At 40.5% G+C, this 19,882-nt stretch overlaps 2 protein-coding genes across 2 annotated transcripts in view; both read left to right on the top strand.

The window, feature by feature from the left end:
- Trpm (transient receptor potential cation channel, subfamily M) overlaps window positions 1-19,882 on the top strand; it is a 933,145-nt gene that overhangs the window by 758,273 nt on the left and 154,990 nt on the right. The gene's annotated exons all lie outside the window — the stretch shown is intronic.
- Window positions 1-19,882, top strand: part of LOC145412555 (transient receptor potential cation channel subfamily M member 1-like) — a 49,217-nt gene that overhangs the window by 12,226 nt on the left and 17,109 nt on the right. The window contains exons 3-4 of the mRNA XM_080282461.1: window positions 2,698-2,844; window positions 18,299-18,500. Coding sequence (XP_080138587.1) covers window positions 2,698-2,844; window positions 18,299-18,500 — 349 coding nt within the window. The remainder of the gene's footprint in view (window positions 1-2,697; window positions 2,845-18,298; window positions 18,501-19,882) is intronic.

The following is a 19,882-nucleotide window of genomic DNA, read 5'->3' as shown; positions in this document are numbered from 1 at the left end:
AACATCGACATACTGCATTGGATGACCCTGCAGGGGCAGTCGCTTGCCTGCAGTTGGTTGGTCTGCTCGGCCAGACAGACCAGGATTGATAAGCAATAATGTCATTTAAATTTCTTGGAGATATTCAATCTGGCCCTGGTGTTTTGTTGATCTTTCTTTTACTGATTGCAAACAGTTCATCTCTCTCATTGAGTATGATGTCACTTTTTGTATTGCTCTCATCTGCACATACAGGGGTCATAAGCATTGAGCATGAATTTTATACCGTAAGTACAGATACAGTATATAGATAATGTTGTGGTAGGTGGTGGTGGCCATCATCCACTCACTTGATGTATTGCTGCCTACTTCGTCCTTCACTTTTATCAGTCTTTGTCTGTGTCTGCCCTCTACCTTCTCTTTTTCCTCATCTTTCCTGTCATGCTTCTCACCTTTTCAGGTGGGGACAGGCGGATGGTGATGGAAATAGTTCAGTTGAGATGCCAAACAGCACCCAAACGGCATTAGAAGTGCACCCATTAAAAAAAAAAAGAAAAAAAAAGAAAATGCTCATATGATGTATGTAGCAGTTACATGTTTTCCATCATATGAAGTATGTAGCAGGTTTCGGGTTAATATTCAGTTATCAGCTGTCATTTTATTTGCCAGTGCAGGTTCCAAGATATTTTCTCCACATGTTGGTTCCTCTACAATATTAACCCGCGCCGTCCCGGCGACGTGAATTAACGCAGCAACATTGCAAGGTCCCTAATTTGCACAATTTTCAATTTTCGCGACTGATTTCGCGAGTGATTTTTGACACGTATACACGGGACACCTTCCTCTATTCCTCTACAAGATGCCAAGCAGGAACAATGCCTTACACCGCATAACCTCTCCCCCCCTCCCTGCACGCCATTGTCTCGACAATTCACCTGTTACCAGTGACCTGGCCAATAAAGACATTCAGGGCCAGAGTGATTCCCCAATCGACAATGTGGAGGACAAAGTTTAGAGGAAGAAACAGTCAGAAATGATGATCAGGTAATGTGGGAAAAAAAAGGTCATGAATGGTGATGAGTTAGTGAGTGAAACAATGCTTATAATGCCTATATTACTGTTTGAAAACCAGTATACTCTTGTACTACATATAAATTCGTACCAAGTAAATACAGTAAATAAATACTGTTTATGAGTAGATAAAATAGTTACCCTCCCACAGAACTCGTTTTCTTTGGTGCCAGCCTGTTAGAAAACCCAGTCAGGTAAGGAAGTACTCGCACCTAAATCCGGTATTTTAAACCTCAGGTGAGCGATTTCTCTATGAATTTTCGATGTTCCTCACCAAAAGCGGATGTTTGAGCCAAAAAAAGAAAAGGTCCAAGAACGTCGGGATGGGGCGGGTTAAATAAATGATGTCCAAAAAGTTAGCATACTTGCCTTTCTTGTAAGGATAAAGATTCATTGCACTTTGTTATTTTTCCACACATTGGTTACAGTACAAACGTAAGTAACAAACTTTCCAAGAAGTTAGTGTACTTGCCCCTTTTGTAAGGGTAAGGATTCACTCCATTTTGTCACAGGTAAATCAAAATCTTCAAAATACAGTATTCTGAAGGCAACAAACTTTTGCAATTTGTTTGATGGTAGGTGGGGGCACTCAACATAGTGCTGCCTTTGGGTGACAGCCCTTTCCTTTCTTCCTTTCTTCTTTCCTTCCGTCATTTTCTGTCTTTCTTTCCTTCATTCTTTCCTCTTCCTTATGCCTACAGGGTTTTTTTACACTCCCTCTTATGTTTTTTTTTTCCCTTCATTCTTTCCGCTTCCTTCTGCCTATGGGTAACTGTACACTGAGTGACAAGCCAGATGGTTTCCTGTACACCAGAAAATCATTTACTATACTGGGTGGTAACCATATAACCAGGTTATGGTGCCTGGTGGTTTAGTGGGTAAAAAAAGCATTCCAGTCTAATTGAGCCTGTGCAGGTTTATATCCAAGGGATGGTTGGGGTTTATTGCCCAAGTAATGCCACTTGGGGATGAGTGAGGCTACTCACTCTCATCTTAAATGTCAGGACCAATTTGCCTTGCCCCAGGCTCCTACACTTCTCATGGGGCAACACAGGATTAGATGATGATAATGATGTTCATGTATTTTATTGTCACTTGCATGATCCTTCCACATGATTCTTATTGAAATTCATCATAAATTATATTAGTATTATTGATGAGTAGTCTATTGCTTCCCTCCTATAGCACTGAGGACCAAATGATTTTCTCCAGTTAGAGATAATGAACTGTCATCCAAGGGTAATCTTAGTCCACTCTTATTTCTGACAACATTCCTTTAAAGATAATGGGAGCTTTAGTACCTCATAGCCACAGAGTCTGCCAATGGTATTATCAGCTCAGTTTGGACTAGGGCCTCCTCCTGCTCCACCTTCAAGCCACAGCATGCTCTATTTCCCAGATGAACTTTATGGGATCTTACTATTCTTCAGTCACTTCAAAGTTTCCACACGTCTCTCCTTGACTGAAAGTTGTGTTTTGTAATGTTCCCCTCACAAACTTGAAAGTGTGCTTGCAGCTTTTGGTGGAGGCAGTGCCACATTTTCTTAGATGCTTCCATAGCCTCATGTCAGTGGGAAAAGAAATTTTACATTGCAGAAATGTATTATATTACTGTATTTACTAGTACTCTTTCTCATTTATTTGCAGGCAGAAGATTAGGGTGTGGTCTGACAAGCTGTGGAATGTATGTGATATGATGTTTGCTGTGCTTTACATGATAGGACTGGCTCTTAGGCTGCAAGAACCAACCATGCTGACTGGACGTGTCATTTACTGTGTTGACATAGTTTACTGGTTAGTACTACCATTATTTCATGATAGTCAAGTACTGGAGATTTATCAGAAGATAATACTACCATCAGAGTGGGGTATGTAGAAATGGCACTACATCATATAATTATAGAGGAATACAGTATGTAGTATAGTTTTGTTTCTCCCACCATTGAGGAGGTAAGTGAAAGTGCATGGGAAGGGACTAGTACCTGCCAGAGGCACCTCTTCCTTAGTATTTTCTTCTGCATATTTGCCTCCAGGTGTCTTTGTTACTCTTGTGTCTTTACAGTAGAGCAACTTAGAATATAACCCTGAGTTAAATCTGGCAAGTTGGCTCAACGAAATTGGTTTGATTGATTTTATCATTGGACATAAGTAGCCAGATAACCATCTCTGAGGACATCAGTCTGGACCAGGCACATCGTGTCAAGAATTCGAGTCCTAGTAATTGAGTATGGAAGGTTTTGGTGAAAACTTTTGTCAGGTTTCAGATTTTGTAACATACAAGCTCTGCATGAATGGTCTAGTTGATGAGCATAAAATTGAAGTTTGCCAGTATAGCTCTGTTGCACATAGTTTTTAGAAAGTGATGATATATGTTACCATAAGCCCATTTTACATTTGTTCCAAGTGGAGAACATTGAATATTATTTAGGTGGCAAGAAGTGTTCAGTCTTGAATTAGGTAATACAGAAAGGTCACTGCATACGAAATGAAAAGTGAGAGATTACTATGAAAATACCTCTACCATATACTGATATACCCCGGTTTATCAATGCAACTGGTTAAGTAAAAACCCTTTGTTAAGCGAAGTATCGTATCTTGGGGTAGATTTAACATGTAATGTATAGGGATGCGTTTTTGAAACCCTTTGTTAAGCAAGGTATTGTATCTTGGGGTAGATTTAACATGTAATGTATAGGGATGCGTTTTTGAGTCCTAGTTTCCCCCCCTAACCAAGTCCTAAACCCACCCAAGTAATTCCAAAAACAAGTTTAAAGCCAATCTAAATGGCCTAACAGCTGTAAAAAAAAAAAAAAAAAAAAAAGGTAACCTAAGCCTAACACCTGTAAATAATTCACTAGAATCAACAAAAAAAAATCTGAAAATCATCAAATAAAATTCTGGAAAAAATCAAGCTTAGTAAACTGTACCCCAAAATATCAATGTTCACCCCACCTATGGCTAAAACATATTAATCTAAGTCAAAAAACAATTTATAAATAAGTGTAAACACACAATTTTAGTCTAAAATATCATCAAAATTGGTAAAAAAAATAAAAACCCATTGTTAAACCGGGGTTTGGCCATCGTTAGGTGGGTATGGTGGTATTTCTACCCCCATCGTTAAGCTGGGGTATTGCATCTAGGGCTGTCATATATCAGGGTATTCCTGTATACTAGGATGTTCCATGAGTTAGAAGTTGAATGAAGCTTTAATCCACATGGGTCCCCATGTTCCTTTTACTTTATAGATTGATAATGTGAAATTCTGACTATATTGTTTAACCCTTACACGCCGGTTCGTGTGTAAAACCGTCACAATTTTGGGCACGGAGCAATGCCGGTTGACGTGTATAGCTGCAAGCATCTTCCCACCACCTTTTGAACTTTAACTTAACCATACTTATCGACGGAACCACCTGGAGACGTGGGGATACTTTCATTTGAAAGAGGAAGAGTTGGTGAGTCTTATGTATCTTTAATTGTTTTTCTTTAGCTGGCAGATATTAGGGTTTGAAGTAAGAGTATTTTTTCTGAAATCACAAAATCCGTTATAGTGAGGAGCGTGCGACATCAGAAAACTCCCGGCATGTAGAGGTTAAACGTCCCAAGTTTTATTCTCTTTTAGATAATAAAAACCCAACAATATTCAGTCAAGGAATTTTACAAAAACTTGTACCACTTCACACATTTTCATATATATACCTGAAACATTACCACTTTGTGTCAATCACTTGTCTAGGAATTGCTCCTTGGTTTTCCTTGGGTATTTTGCCTGATTCTGCAAAACAGTTTTGAGTAGATACTGCTTCTGCTCATCATTCTTCATCAGGGAAGAATTAAACTTTCATGAGCGCAATGCCTCGCTCAGCCCAGTCACTTACGACAGCAGTTTTGGAAACAGTTGCTGCTGCTTGCATGAAGCCCTTTTCTTCATGCCACTTGCCAACTGGCTTCTTCAAGAACTCAGTGTCCAGGTCGAGCGATTGGAAGAAGGCCAATGTTTTTTCTGTCACAAACTCGACCAGTTGTTTTGAGGCAATATTTCTGACATTCTTCCCTTCTAGTTACTTTAGTTCTTTTTTCAATGCAGACTTTATCAAACTTGCGATCATTATAGCCTTTTCTTCATCTGCCACATCAGCATCAAAGAACGCCATAGGAGTAAGAGTCTCAGATATGTTCCATAGGTGTCGAGATACGGCCTCTCATGCAGCATTACTATATTATTATCCCGACCTGACAAAAGCTTCTGCATCACACAGAAATTCCAAATCAACTGCAGCAGCTTTGCTTGCGATTCTGGCATGGCTCCAGCCACAGATGTAGATGAGGGGACACAGAGAGACCTACTGCTGTCAGGGCTTCCAACTCGTGACTTGACATCTTGAACTGCTTCTTCAGCAAAATCACTTTCAGGGAATAGATGGCAGTTGTCATCCAATGAGCACAATAGAAATCAACAGGGGCTTGGAGAGGGAACTCTGCTACTGTTGCTTCTCCCAGGAAGATGAGAACCAGCTGTAGCAGTTCCTTGTAGTCCTCGGGCTGGTGTGTCTTTGCTCACCATATCTTTCGCCAACAGAACTGACTTCTCCTTTAGTTTCTTGATAGTGTCGTTTACTTGATCGAAATTGTATGGCTGCACCTCTGACCAAGTGATGGATTTCCATTGTGTCTGGAACCTCTTAAACACAGGGATATCAGGGCCACACACACACACTTGAAAATGTGGCTGAGGACAACTTCATAGATAAAATGCCGACAGGCAGGGTACATGAGTTCTCTGCCAAGTCCTTTCTCAATCAGGCCATGTGCCCCTAAATGAATCACAGTGTTTGACGCATAAATGAATCGCAGTGTTTGACACTGTTGTGTCAGAGGACTGTCCCTGCACACACTTTTCTATCCCATGTTGCTTAACTAATTCTAAGCAGACTTGTGCTATCTCCTCTGGTTCCTGCCGTCGCTTTAGGAATGCCGAGCAACTTCTCCTTGCCGTCTCCAGAGACGATGACAGCAGTGCAATCAACACTGTCCCTCCCTTTTTCAGTGTCTGGTAGGATTTTACCATCCCAGTACCAGACAAGAGGGTGGCTGGGGCAAAATTCTTCAGACTGATAACTGTCAGCAATCGCCTTCCTGTGAGCCTGACATGTCCAGTACATATTGTTGGCAGAAACAGAAAGTTCATTCAAGTCATGACCGAGTGTTTTAGCTGTTGCAGCATACAACATAGTTGAATCATGGTAGGAAATGTTCAGCCGATCATAGACGCTGGCCAAGTCTTGCGTCATCAGAATCTTAGGTTGCTTCTTGGTACTTTCTTTGGAGAAAGATGCAAAAAATTTCATGGCTGGGTCACCTGAATCTGAGTCAGTCCCTGACGAAGTTTTGCTCTCTAAAGCCACCATCTGGCCTTCTCCTGTTGTTTTTTTAAAGTTGTCCAGCCTAATTCTCTTCCATACCTCCTGTCGGTGAAGCTTCATATCGGCAGGACCCACTCTGTAGGACTTGGGATGTTCACGCTGCATGTCAAGAAAGCTGATGTCCTCCTGATTCTTCATCTCTTTGGCCTGTGAATGAGCGATGTCCATGATCTCATTCGTTATTGCCTCTTTGAACATTGCCTCTTTCACTCAGAAGGATTCTGCTTTCTGCATCTTGTTCATCACAGGCCGGTCATATTCCTTGAGAAGGGATTCCACCTTCCTCAGAACAGAAATTTGACGCATAGTGGGGATTCACGCGCTCTCCCAAAATATGAGAATGACATCCAGACACAGGTTCAGGCATTTGGTACATCCCAGTTTTTGCTCCTTTTGGTGGTAAAAGTACTTTTTGAGTAACTGCAACTTGGTGGGTAGGCCACTTGATGTGATGTTAGCATCCATCAGGCCAGTAAAAAACACTTGTGTTTTCAATATGATAGACATCTGGGAAGGAAAACAGAATAATTAATGCCACATTAATTATTTCGGATAGTAATAAAGCTCATATACTTTCATAACTGTAATCATTTGTTTATCTCACAGGTAGTTATTATCAGTGAATGAACAGTAAGTGAAACATAACCTTGACAGTAAAATGGTAATATTAATGATAATATTAGGGAAAAGGAATAAAAAATCTCAATAGCATAGTAAATTAGTTTCACAACTAATTACCAGTATAGTTGTCCAATAAATAACACTTACTGTTAATAATAGGGAAAGGAAAAACTAAATTACACCAACACAGCAAAATGACATTACGTTAAATAGGAAGGTAAACAATAAATTTCAGTATAACAGAGTAATGCCATTAATTAGTTTCATAAATAATTACCAGCTTAATACTCAAGGAACGCAAAAAACAGCATTCATCACTGGCAGGCAAGAAGCAAACTGAAAGTAAAAAAAGTCATCAAAACTTGGGACCTCTGAATGTTGTGCAGTCTGGCTCAGACCTGCACAGACACATTTCTATGGTCTGTTGAATATGAATAATCGTATGGATAAAAATTCGTAGCACATTTTATTTCTGTCCCTATTGCCATGGAACACCCTACTGCATATTGATGGAGCTCCATACCTGTGAGAGTCACCTGTATCAAAACAGTTCAGTATTCCCCTTAAGATTCTTAAGAAATGGTGGCGATGCATTCCAGCTCCCATCCCAGCACTAGAATGGGCTAAAGGCAACATTGATAATGTAAATACAGTTTCCTGAAGATTATACAGTCAAACCACCTTGATCACTGTTAATTGGTCCACAGAACTGCCGCAGTACAGTAAGTCTTCGTTTATCTGTCATAATTTAGCCAAGGCCGTGGCAGATAATGCATTTTTTTGGGTAATGCTATATAGTACTACCCCTCAGTCTGTCTACAGAGAATGTAACCCTTATAAAACCCTATACAGGACTCATCATTATCAGCAGGGGTTTTGGTTTGTTTCCAGGATGGCCTTTGATGGCAATTTTTGACTTTTTGTTTTTTTAATAGATTTTCATGATTCTGTACAGTATAATTCATTCACACACTCACATTTTATGTTAACATGATTTTAATGATGAAAAATGCATTTCCTTTATACATATTCCACCAGGGGCTTGTCTCATCCACACTGAATGCTTTTTCAGTTACAGGCACTGAGATTATTGTTTTTCATTGAAAGTGAGAGTGAGATGTGTAGATGGAAATGAGCAAAGCCGAAAGCAGGTGAATAGCTACGTAAGTTATGTAACACAAAGGAGATAGGCTGGCACTGCCTGCATGCATATTTATGTAAGCAGTACTGTATATTATTTTCCATAGAAGGAGCTACAGACATGCACATGCATGCCAGCACAGGGACAAACAACATCAGCCCCCTAGCAAAGGTCACAAATTCCCTGACGAAATTAACATGCACCAATACCAGACGACTTACTCTTTCTCTCTCTGACTGAGGTGGAGCGGGCAGCAGCCCTTGTTTTGGCAGGCATCATTGGCGGCATGGGGTGTTGCAGGAAGTGCTGGACAGTTTGAAAAATTCAGTTTGCATGTGTGCTGTTGGTTGATGTAGTAAAGAAAATGGATATTGCTTTAATTCAGCAGATTTTTGCTTTATTGGATATTGATAAATGTCTTGTAATGAAGCATCAGATAAACAGGAGATTACTGTACAGTGATTCCTTGCTTATCATGCATAATTCATACCGTGCCTAGTGCGTGATACAAATTGCATGATAACAAAAGCACAGAACCTGTGGGATTTATCCTAATAGGAGCCCCCCACAAACTGGAAAAAGATGCCACCACTTGCCAGATTACTTAATGTAAAGTGCAAAAGTGGGGTCAACTTGAATTACCCTCTGTTATACAATTTTTGTGTTACTCAACTGTAAATAGGATATTTATTGATTTATCTACATAATTATAATGCTGGAGAAAAAATGGCTTCGTTTTCAAAATATAATAGAAACGGAAGGTTGCGTCCATCTCAGTTTAGGGACAGTCTACATGCGAGTATTATGTTGCCTAAGTATTGATCACTGTCATGTTTTTAGGTGGTGAATGTACATCTATAAGGAAAAATGGTAAATGAATATTATGATATTGTATTTTACATAACAAGTGAAGGAAGTATGGTACTTAAACAATCAAAGATCGTATGAACTCACTGAGCTTATATGGAGGTGCATAGTTTGTGTGCCTGCCGCCAGGGGCCCAAGGCGGCACTGGTGATGTGTATACACCACTCCTGGTGCCTGTGCCTTTTGAAATCAGCCAATAAATCTGGAAAGTATAGTGCCATGGTCGACTGCGCAGCTAAAATATATATGGAAAAATAGACTATAGCAGAACTGAGACATCTTCTCAAAGCTAGAGGAATACTGTGCCTTTTAAAACTCGGTCGCTGATCTTGGCCACGTAAGATTTCGGCTGTACAGTTCTTACTACTGTTAAGTGTATAATGGATAGAATCATATCAGGATCTGCCAAATGAAAGATTATAATCTTTGGAAACTGTATGATAAATTTTTTGAACAACTGAGATTCATAACACTTGGTAAAACTTGTGCCGAATGCAATAACACACAATAAGCTTACATGGCTTTTAACCCTTTAACCGCGGTTGTCATCCCAGAATGACATTGCAAAACCTGGACCAAACCGCGGGTGTCATTCTTGAATGTTTTTGAATATTTTGAATACCCCGCGTTTTTTCCGTACGCCAATTGTTTCAAGGGAGAGTAGCTATTAAGTTCTTTCACTCCAGCTGACCCCCACCTCCCTCCTCCCACCCCCTGGGCCCCCACCTCCCACCCCCCGGGCCCCCCACCCAACCCCTGACCAACACGCATCAATATCTGTCCAGCTGTGTGAGTGACGACACCGCTGATGTGGCAGTGAAGTGCGGGCAATTACAGTGCCTTTTACCTGCCTCAGTGAACACAGAGTGGGTGTTTATCGTATGTGCAGTGTTCATATATGTTTATAGTATTATTATCAGAATGAGGTTGGCATTTGGTAATGGTGTGTGAGCGAAAAATAGTGATTACAACACCGCTGATGTGGCAGTGAAGTGCAGGCAATTACAGTGCCTTTTACCTGCCTCAATGAACACAGAGTGGGTGTTTAACGTATGTGCAGTGTTCATATATGTTTATAGTATTATTATCAGAATGAGGTTGGCATTTGGTAATGGTGTGTGAGTGAAAAATAGTGATTACATCACCGCTGATGTGGCAGTGAAGTGCGGGCAATTACAGTGCCTTTTACCTGCCTCAGTGAACACAGAGTGGGTGTTTATCGTATGTGCAGTGTTCATATATGTTTATAGTATTATTATCAGAATGAGGTTGGCATTTGGTAATGGTGTGTGAGCGAAAAATAGTGATTACAACACCGCTGATGTGGCAGTGAAGTGCAGGCAATTACAGTGCCTTTTACCTGCCTCAGTGAACACAGAGTGGGTGTTTATCGTATGTGCAGTGTTCATATATGTTTATAGTATTATTATCAGAATGAGGTTGGCATTTGGTAATGGTGTGTGAGTGAAAAATAGTGATTACATCACCGCTGATGTGGCAGTGAAGTGCGGTCAATTACAGTGCCTTTTACCTGCCTCAGTGAACACAGGGTGGGTGTTTATCGTATGTGCAGTGTTCATATATGTTTATAGTATTATTATCAGAATGAGGTTGGCATTTGGTAATGGTGTGTGAGCGAAGGTAATGGTGTGTGAGCGAAAAATAGCGATTTTAGATCGCTCACTTCTAACGGCACTGCCCATCCAGTGATAGTCAACGAAATCATGAAACCTACATCATTGGAAAGCCGAAGGTTACTACTTTCTAATGGTACCTTATTTTTCGCTCTAGATTTATTCTGTGCAGAGTTATAAAGGTTTAAAGTTTGTTTACATTTTGGCTGGAACCCCCGCGGGAGAGGCCAGTCGGGGCAAAACAATGCCCGCAGTTAAAGGGTTGATAAACTCTGTGGATAACTTTTTGACGTAAATCTCATTTAGAGCATCAGTAAAATATCTAAGACGAATATAATACTGGTATAATACTTTATGCATGAGTAATAATCCCAATAGGAATTTTTTTATAGGAAGGTACACCAGCTCTGAGCGGGTAGTGACCTCACATTATTTAGTGATCCGGCGAACACTGGCAACTTTCAGGAGTTTGTGAATTGTGGGGGCTCTAATTGGTACCAGGCACCCTACTTGTAAACTCGAATTTTCCCTTTTACAACAATTTAGACCCACAAAATATGTACATACTGTTGTGGTAAGTACAGGCGGGGAACATCTGTACTTATCATAACAGTATATATGTATTAATTTGGTTATGACTCATCGGGTCATGATTCTGTTGAATTTCAAAGCAGTATAACCCTTAAGTTTCTTAAGAAATAGAGAAGATGCATTTCAAACCCCACCCAAAACTCACATTTATGTATGTAATCTACCAGCAAAGAACATGAAGTGAATAATTTAGCTAGAACAGCAACAAGTTTTGGGAAACACTTTTTCAAAACAGTTGGAGATTTGTTGGCTGGTAGATTATCTAGAATGGATTTTATGTAACTACAGTACTCTGTGTCTTAAGTGGAGTTATTTCTGGAGAGTCGAGTTCTAGTACAGGGACGTTCTGACTGACTTCCTCTAAGGTAGAATTTCTGGCAAGTGTACAGACAAGGATGTTCGCTTTACCACACGGGTCATTGATTTTTATAGTCTTACCATCAGAAGATTTTAGTGGGGAAATGGGTGATGATTTATTAAAAGTTATTATTGAAAGAATTGAGAGTTGACCTGAATATCATATTGTCATTAGGATTATTTAATAATCTGGATGCTTGGTTGTGAAGAAAGTTTGATTTGGCAAGATTAATTAGTGCTTTTGCGTGGTTTCTAACAATTTTAATTTAACTGAGTCATTCATATGATTTTGATCTTAAGTAAAAGTTATATGCTAAGGACTTTTGGGTTGTTGCTCTGGCACAGTTGCTGTCAGACCATTTTGGGGGGTCCGATCTTTTAGTGAAGAGTTGACTGGGTATGAACAATTCCATACCAGATGTTTGGATTTGGGAAATTGTTCCATAGTGTAGTATAGTTCAATTTTGTACTGTACGTATTAATCTCATCTTCATTCACTCACTGTGTGGTGTGTCCTCTTCCTTTCAGTCACATACTATGAAAAAAAAGTAGTTCTTTACCAAAATGGGCACGACAATTCCAGCTATATTATTACAAACTTTCAAAATCAAGGAAAGTGATATTGGTACATATGCAACACAGATACTGTAGTTTAATTTTGAATTTTTACTGCAAAAAGTGATAAAAAACAAACAAACAAACAAACTACACCTATTTCTGGGTATTTAAGGTATCAGCCAGGTCACTTGCAGCAATGTATTTACCGATGATCTCTCTGACTGACTGCATTGTTTGGCAACCACTGTTTCAACTGTATCCGTCAGCATATCAAAAATACTCAAATGAATGCAAGGAAAGAAAACAATAAAAACTGTGTCAAAGCTATGGGAAACTTAATGATTAAGCCAAACCTAACCTAGTCAGACCTTTGACAGTGAGCTTTCAATTTTAAAAGCATGCATTGGGAATGTTAGATATAACCAGGCACTGGTAGATGTTGGCAGAATATTTTACACATTCTGAATCCATTACAGCTTTCAGAGGTAAGTTTATAAAAATGCTCAGTAACTGTGATAATCCAGGAAACACAAATAATCTGTGAAAAGAGTCATTTCAGTAGAAAATATGGAAAGGCTGTGCCCATTATTAGAGTTAATAAACAAAAAATAAAGTAAGAAAGTACAGTTTCAAAAGTAAGAGATGCAACACTAATATTGGGAAGAATTAATTACAGTATTTACAAAGCAGAACAATGAAATAAACTACTAACAACAGCAGTTAGTGCAAAAACTATGACAGTACACTGTAATACATATATAATTTGGCTAGAGAAATGTTTTGAAACTACTGTATAGGCTATAACTAACAGAGTATTTATTTCTAGATTGAAATGTATGCTTCATGAGATATTTGTTTCATAATGAGAACATTCATTTATTGTGCATACTCTTTTATTTATAGATCTGTGGACTAGGTATTACTTAGTTCATGGTTATTCCTCTTCTACCTCTCCTATAAAAATGTCCATGCTTGTTCAGTCTAACAAGCCTGTTTGTCTTTTTTTTTTTTTCTTATATTTTTAATCTTTTTCCTGCCAGGTTTACCACATGGTGTGGTGGGTGGGGGGGAGCCTTCCTCTTTTCTATCCTTCTCTCTTACATGTTGGTTAGATCTCAGAATTGACTTTGTTCTCAACAGATAACCCCAACATGATCCAATAGGCTTCCCTTTATCTGATGCACTCCTATGATAAGTTTTAATGAGCATTTTAACCCCTTCCTCACAACTGGCATGCTCTGACTTCCAGTCCTCTGTATGAGGCTTTTGTGGAGTGACCATTTTTCCAAACTGGAGATTCTTTGTAGTTATTTTTAAAGTAAATGATCATTGTTTGTATCGCTCAATATTATATTGACCTGTGAATACGAGACACAATACACAGACATGTGAAAATATACCAGTATATATTTATAATCAGATAGGCAAAACATTAAAGTATACTCTGAATCCCATAGCATAAAGGAATGATTGATAAATATACAGTATATTAGAATGTGAGATATAATGTGCATTTAAGAAAGAGAGAGAGATACTAACTTGACTTTGACTGGCAGTGACATAATTCTTGTGAAATAATATAAAGAAAATTTTTACATACCAGTTTTTTATATAGCTAGTTAAAAACATAATTAATTGCAAGAGCATATAGAGGCTGGGGGAGTGGATTTTCTAACCACCACTTCGTGTTGGTGAAAATCAAGGTTGGATTGAAGTGGAGAAATAGAAGAAGGGAAGGACAGAGGGAAGTAGTTCTTACAAGAAGGGTGGATGGGTTACAAGAGAATGGAAAAAAGGCAGAATGTAAGAGAGAAGTGGAGGAGCGATTGGGTAAATATGATTTGGAGCAGACTGGGGACATGGAAAGTGTGTGCAAGATATTCACTGAAATCTGTGCAGCATGTGAAGTGGTGTGTGGGGTGAAGAGAGGACGAAAGGGGGTGCAAAGAACAGCATGGTGGAATGAAGAGGTGAGACAGGCTGTGGCACAAACGAGGAAAGCATATACAGTAGTGAGTGGATGAGAAACAGGGGTGTGGAGGAAATTGAGAGACAGAAGAGAGAGTTATATGTACAGAGGAAGAGAAAGGTGAAAAGATTAGAAAGAGAGTAAGAAGTGAGTGGATGAGGATTTTTGAAGGAATTTGAGTGTAAAGTGGAGGGAATATAAGAAAATGTTTTGGAAATAGGTAAAGAAAGTTTGACAGGGTGTTAAAGAAGTTAGTCAGGGAGTGAAAAGTAAAAATGGTAGATTACTGGTGGAGAAGGGAGAAAAAGCGAGCAGATGGAAAGATACTGTAAGGAATTGTTGAACATAGAGAATGAAAGTGAGGCAAATATAAGTGGCTGGGGAATGGCTAGGAGAAGGAGGGATGTGACAAGAGGGGAAGAAAGCAATATGATGGAAGTTGTGGAAGCAGTGAAGAAAGTCAAAATGGGGTGGGGAAAGCCCCAGGAAATGATGGAGTGTGTGGTGAAATGCTGAAGCATGGGGGAAACCTGGTAGTAGAATGGATGTGGAAGATGTGCAGATTGGTCTGGGAGGAAGGTAAGGTCCTGGAGGATCGAAAGTCAGGTATAATCATTCTTCTGTACAAAGGGAAAGGGGAAAGAGAAGTGTGTGATAATCACAGGGGCATTTGTTGTCTTTGTGTAATAGGAAAAGTATATGGTACGATACTTAGTGACAGAGTTAGGGAAATAAAAAAGGAATTAGTTGGAGAAGAACAGGGAGGTTTTAGGAAGGGAAGAGGTTATGTAGATCATATATTCATTCTTAGGTCTTTAGTGGAAAAGTTTCTAGAGATGGGAAAGGTGTTGTATGCTACCTTCATGGATTTGGAGAAAGCATATGACAGGGTGGATACACAAGGATTGTGCAGTGGAGTAAATGGGAAGTTGTTGTATGTCGTGAATAATATGTATGAGGGTTCTAAGGCTGCAGTGTGTGTTGACAGTGAACTGAGTGAATTTTTCTGTTTGAAGGATGGATTGAAACAGGGATGTGTCATGTCTCCGTGGTTTTTCAATCTGTATATGGATGGGGTTATAGAAGAGGTACAAGGTAGGGCAGTGGATGTTGGAGTGGCCCTAATGAGAGAGGGCAGTGTTTGGAAACTCTCTGTACTGTTGTTTGCAGATGATACAGTGTTGTTAAGTGAAGATGAAGGGGATCTGCAAGGCTTGATGAATGGGTTTAGCGGAGAATGTGAGAAACGGAATCTAAAGGTGAATGTAGGGACGAGTAAAGTTATGGTCTTTGAGAGAAATGAAGTCACTGAATGTACAATGAGGTTGGATGAGGAGGAAATGGAAATTATGAGTGCATTTAAGTACTTGGGTAGTGTGATGAGTAAGGATGGAAATTTAGTGGGTGAAGTGCATGAAAGGGTACTACAAGGAAGAAGGGTTGCTGGTTCTTTGAAAGCAGTTATAAGAAACGGGGAAGTGAGTATGGAAGTGAAAAAGTTTCTGCATGATAGTATTGTGATACCAATTCTAACATATGGAAGTGAGCTTGGACCTTGTTAGAGGGAGAGAAGTCAAGAGTGTGGGCTGTGGAGATGAGTTTTTTGAGAGGAGCATAGTCACTTGGAGAGACAGACTGACGAATGAGGAAGTGAAGGAGCATTGTGGTATGGATGTGGATGTGATAGGAAGTGTTAAGAGAAACACATTGAAGTGGTTTGGCCATGTGGAGAGGATAGAGAGCAAGAGACTGATGAGGAGAATGTATATGAGTGAGGTGGAGGGGAGGAGAGGGAGGGGGAGGCCGAGGATGAGGTGGAGGGATGGAGTGGAGAGGTATATGAAAGAGGGGGATGTGAGCTGGGAGCAGGTCAGTGAAATGGCGAGGGACAGGGTGACATGGAGGCAATTTGTTTGTGACCACCCGTTATGGGATTAAGGCATCTGGCAATAGATAAATAGACCAATAAACTGGAGTCTCCCTTCCCCTGACTCTGAAGTTGCAAAACCTAGCCTTGAATGCATCAGAAGGGGATGCAAAGGCATAGTCATCAGTTGCAGGGTTCAGACCCAAATTTCCACCAGTGCATTTAGGCATCATATTTGGTCTATCACTGAAAATGTCATTAAATAATTGCCACCTCCGTCTACTTCCCTCGCCTCATTATCACTAAATCCGTCACTATTGAAGGCTTCATCAGAGGAGTCATCACTTTCAGAGCCATCCATCAGTGTTGTTACCATGCAATCATCACCAGATGTTGAATCACATAAATCACCAATATTCACTTGTAAGTTATAATTCAGCCATGGGTCACTACATAGGGGGTAATCCATCCATGCATCATCCACTCCTATGTTGCCCCATGAGGAGCATAAGATCCCGGGGTGAGGCAAGTTGGTCCTGGCTTTTAAGATGAGAGTGATAATCCATGAGAATAATGCATCTCAGACCACTGTCATACAGACGCTGAAGCCTCCTCCCCTATGGTCCACCAGTCCCACAATATATTAGTCAATTGATTTTATTGGTGGATCAAAAAAGTTGTGGTAGGTGGGGGCACACACCATCCACTCACTCACTGTAGTGCTGCTCTCAGGTGCCTGTCTTTTGCTCTCTTCCTTTCTTCTTCCCTTCCTTTTTTCTTTCTTTCATTCTCTCCTTTTCCTTCTGTCTGTGGGTGACTCTACAGTGAGTGACAGGCCAAGTGGTTTCCTGTGCACCAGGAAACCATTTACTATGCTGGTTGGTAACCATATGACCAAATTATGGCACCTGGTGGTTTAGTGGGTAATTGGGGTGCTCCAGTCAGATTGAGCCAGTGCAGGTTTATACCCAAGGAGTGGTTGGGGTTTATTGCTCACGTAATGCCACTCAGGGATGAGTGAGGCTGGTCATTCTCATCTTAAATGTCAGAACCAACTTGCCTAGCCCCAGGCTGCTACGCTCCTCATGGGGCAGCACTAGATTAAGTGGTGGTGATGATGATGATGACGATGATGATGATGATGATGATAATGGGTGAGGCTAGTCACTCTCATCTTAAATGTTAGGACCAACTTGCCTAGCCCCAGGCTCCTACACTCCTCATGGGGCAACACCAGATTAGGTGATGATGATGATGATGAGGAGGAGGAGGAGGATAAAAAAAGGTGGGTGGAGCTTATCTTTCTTCTCAGCAGTGATGAGAAATAAGGAGGTGAGTATAGAAGTTAAGAAGTCACTGCATGATAGTATTGTGATCCCTACCCTGACGTATGGAAGCGAGGCATGGACCTTGCAAGAGGGGAACAAGTCAAGAGTGAGAGCAGTGGAAATGAGTTACTTGAGAGGAGCATGTGGAGTGACGTGGAGGGACAGGTTGACGAATGAAGAAGTGAAGGAACGTTGTGGGGTAGATGTGGATGTGGTTGAAAAGATTAGGAGAAATACACTGAGGTGGTTTGGACATGTGAAGAGAATGGAGAATGAAAGACTGACTAAGAGGGTGTATGTAGGTGAGGTGGAGGGAGGGAGAGGGAGAGGTAGACAGAGGATGAGGTGGAGGGATGGAGTTGAGAGGTATATGAGGGAGGGGGGGGTGAGTTGGGGGGAGGGTAGTCAAATGGTGGGTGACAGAGAGACTTGGAGGCGTTTTGTCTGCGGCCACCCTTTGCGGGATTAGGGCGTCGGGCTATAGATAGATAGATAGACTATATATGATAAGTAAGAGGAGGAGCTATGAAGCTTTTAATAGCCCTCTGCAATCCCCATAGTAAAGTATTGGCTTACAGCACTTTGAGTATGTTCTAATGTTCTCCTATTGCCTAGATACACACAGGGCACGTCATCACAGTGAAGGGATTTATGTAACATTTGTGCTGTTCATTTTATGTGCCTCATTTTTGCTATTGGATATTATGTACTTCTCCATATTTGTACTTCTGCACAGTCACACAGTGAGGTACTTAAGATCATAGCAATTTAATCAGCAAACAAGTTTTCTTTTCTTTTTTTAAATTACCTTTGCATCTATTTAATGCTGTATATCCACAATTAATGTCATTTGCTCCAGATTTATACTGATACCCATATACATAATCAGGTACTTAAGAATCCTGGAAATCCTGTCTGCCAACAAGTACCTTGGGCCACTAGTAATGATGATGGGCAAAATGATCAAGAACATGGCTTACTTTGTGGTGTTGCTGCTGGTGGTCCTCATGGCATTTGGTGTATGTCGCCAGAGCATCCTCTTTCCCAATGAAGACCCTCACTGGCGCCTAGCACGACATATCTTCTACCAGGTCAGGCATAATCTTTTGGTTTTAGGCTATGATAAATTGTCTGTCTTTGCATAAAATTCCCCTTTAACCCTTTGAATATTGTGTTATTGTTGAACTTAGATATTTATTTCTGGCTAACATCAGATAATATTATTCATCATGTGAAATCATTAACTGTCATAGGGTAAAATTTATCCCATTAATCTGTCACTGTTGTTTAAAGTAATCCCCTGGGGCCACCTGCAGGACGGTGGATATCTTTTTTTGCCACTACTGTTGGTAGGTGGGAACACCCATCATTTAAGTGCTTGATGTAGTGCTGCCTTTAAGTGACTGCAGTGAATGACAAGCCTTATGGTTTCCTGTAACACAGAACACTTTTTACATCACTGAGGATGAGGTAGAGACGGATAGATTTGAAGTGGTGTGGGAAATGAAGAGATTGTAGTTTTGAGAGGAGACTTAAATGGTCATGTAGGTGAAGCCACTCAACTATATGAAGGAGTATTTGGGGGATGTGCATATGGTACAAGAAATGAGGAAGAGGAAAGGATTCTCGAGTTTGAGGACTCAGTGAACATGATTGTGTGCAACACACATTTTAGGAAAGGAGAGAGTAGGTTTATTACATATGAGTCATGGGGAAATAACAGCCAGATAGACTATTTCCTGGTCAGGAAAGCTGATGGAAAGTTAGTGAAGGTTGTTAAAGTTATATGGAGCGAGTAGTGTGTGCAGCGACACAAGTTATTTGACATGGTGCTTAAGGAGCAGATGATGAAAAAGAGGACCAATGCACCAAGGAGAGAGATATGGAAGTTGAGAAAACAGTAAGGGATGCCTTCAATAGGGAGATGAGGAGAGTGGTGGCTGAACAGGGAGATGTTGACACAAGCATTAATGAACAGTACAGAGCCCTCAAGAGCAACCTCTTGAGAGTTACTGATTCAGTATGTGGATGGACAAGAAGCCCACCAAGACATAAAGTAACTTGGTGGTGGGATGAGGGTGTAGAAACTGTAGTTAAGGAGAAAAGAAGGCTTTCCAGGAATGGAGGAAGGGTGGTAAGAGAGAGGAATGTGTGGCTGCCAAGCATAGGGCTAGAAAAGAGGTTTCCAGGGCGAAGTCTGAGTCACAGTAACTTTTATTTGATAATCTAAAGGAACCTAAAGGAGGAATATGATATTTAAGGTGACACATCAGATGAAGAGGGACAATAGGTATGCCATAGGTGTGCAGTGTATGAAGAATGATAAAGGAAAGGTAGTGGTGGACAGTGGGGGTATCAAAGATGCATGGAGAGAGCATTACAGCCAGTTGTTGAATGAGGAGTTTGACTGGGACAGGGAAGGTTTGGAGCCAGCAGATCCAGTGTTTGACCCTTGGCCCTTGGTCGACGCTGC

Source organism: Coenobita brevimanus, chromosome 93 (assembly GCF_032717465.1).
Source record: "Coenobita brevimanus isolate Jiangsu-jjx chromosome 93, ASM3271746v2, whole genome shotgun sequence".
NCBI lineage: Eukaryota > Metazoa > Arthropoda > Malacostraca > Decapoda > Coenobitidae > Coenobita > Coenobita brevimanus.
This window is presented reverse-complemented; position numbering and strand designations above follow the sequence as displayed.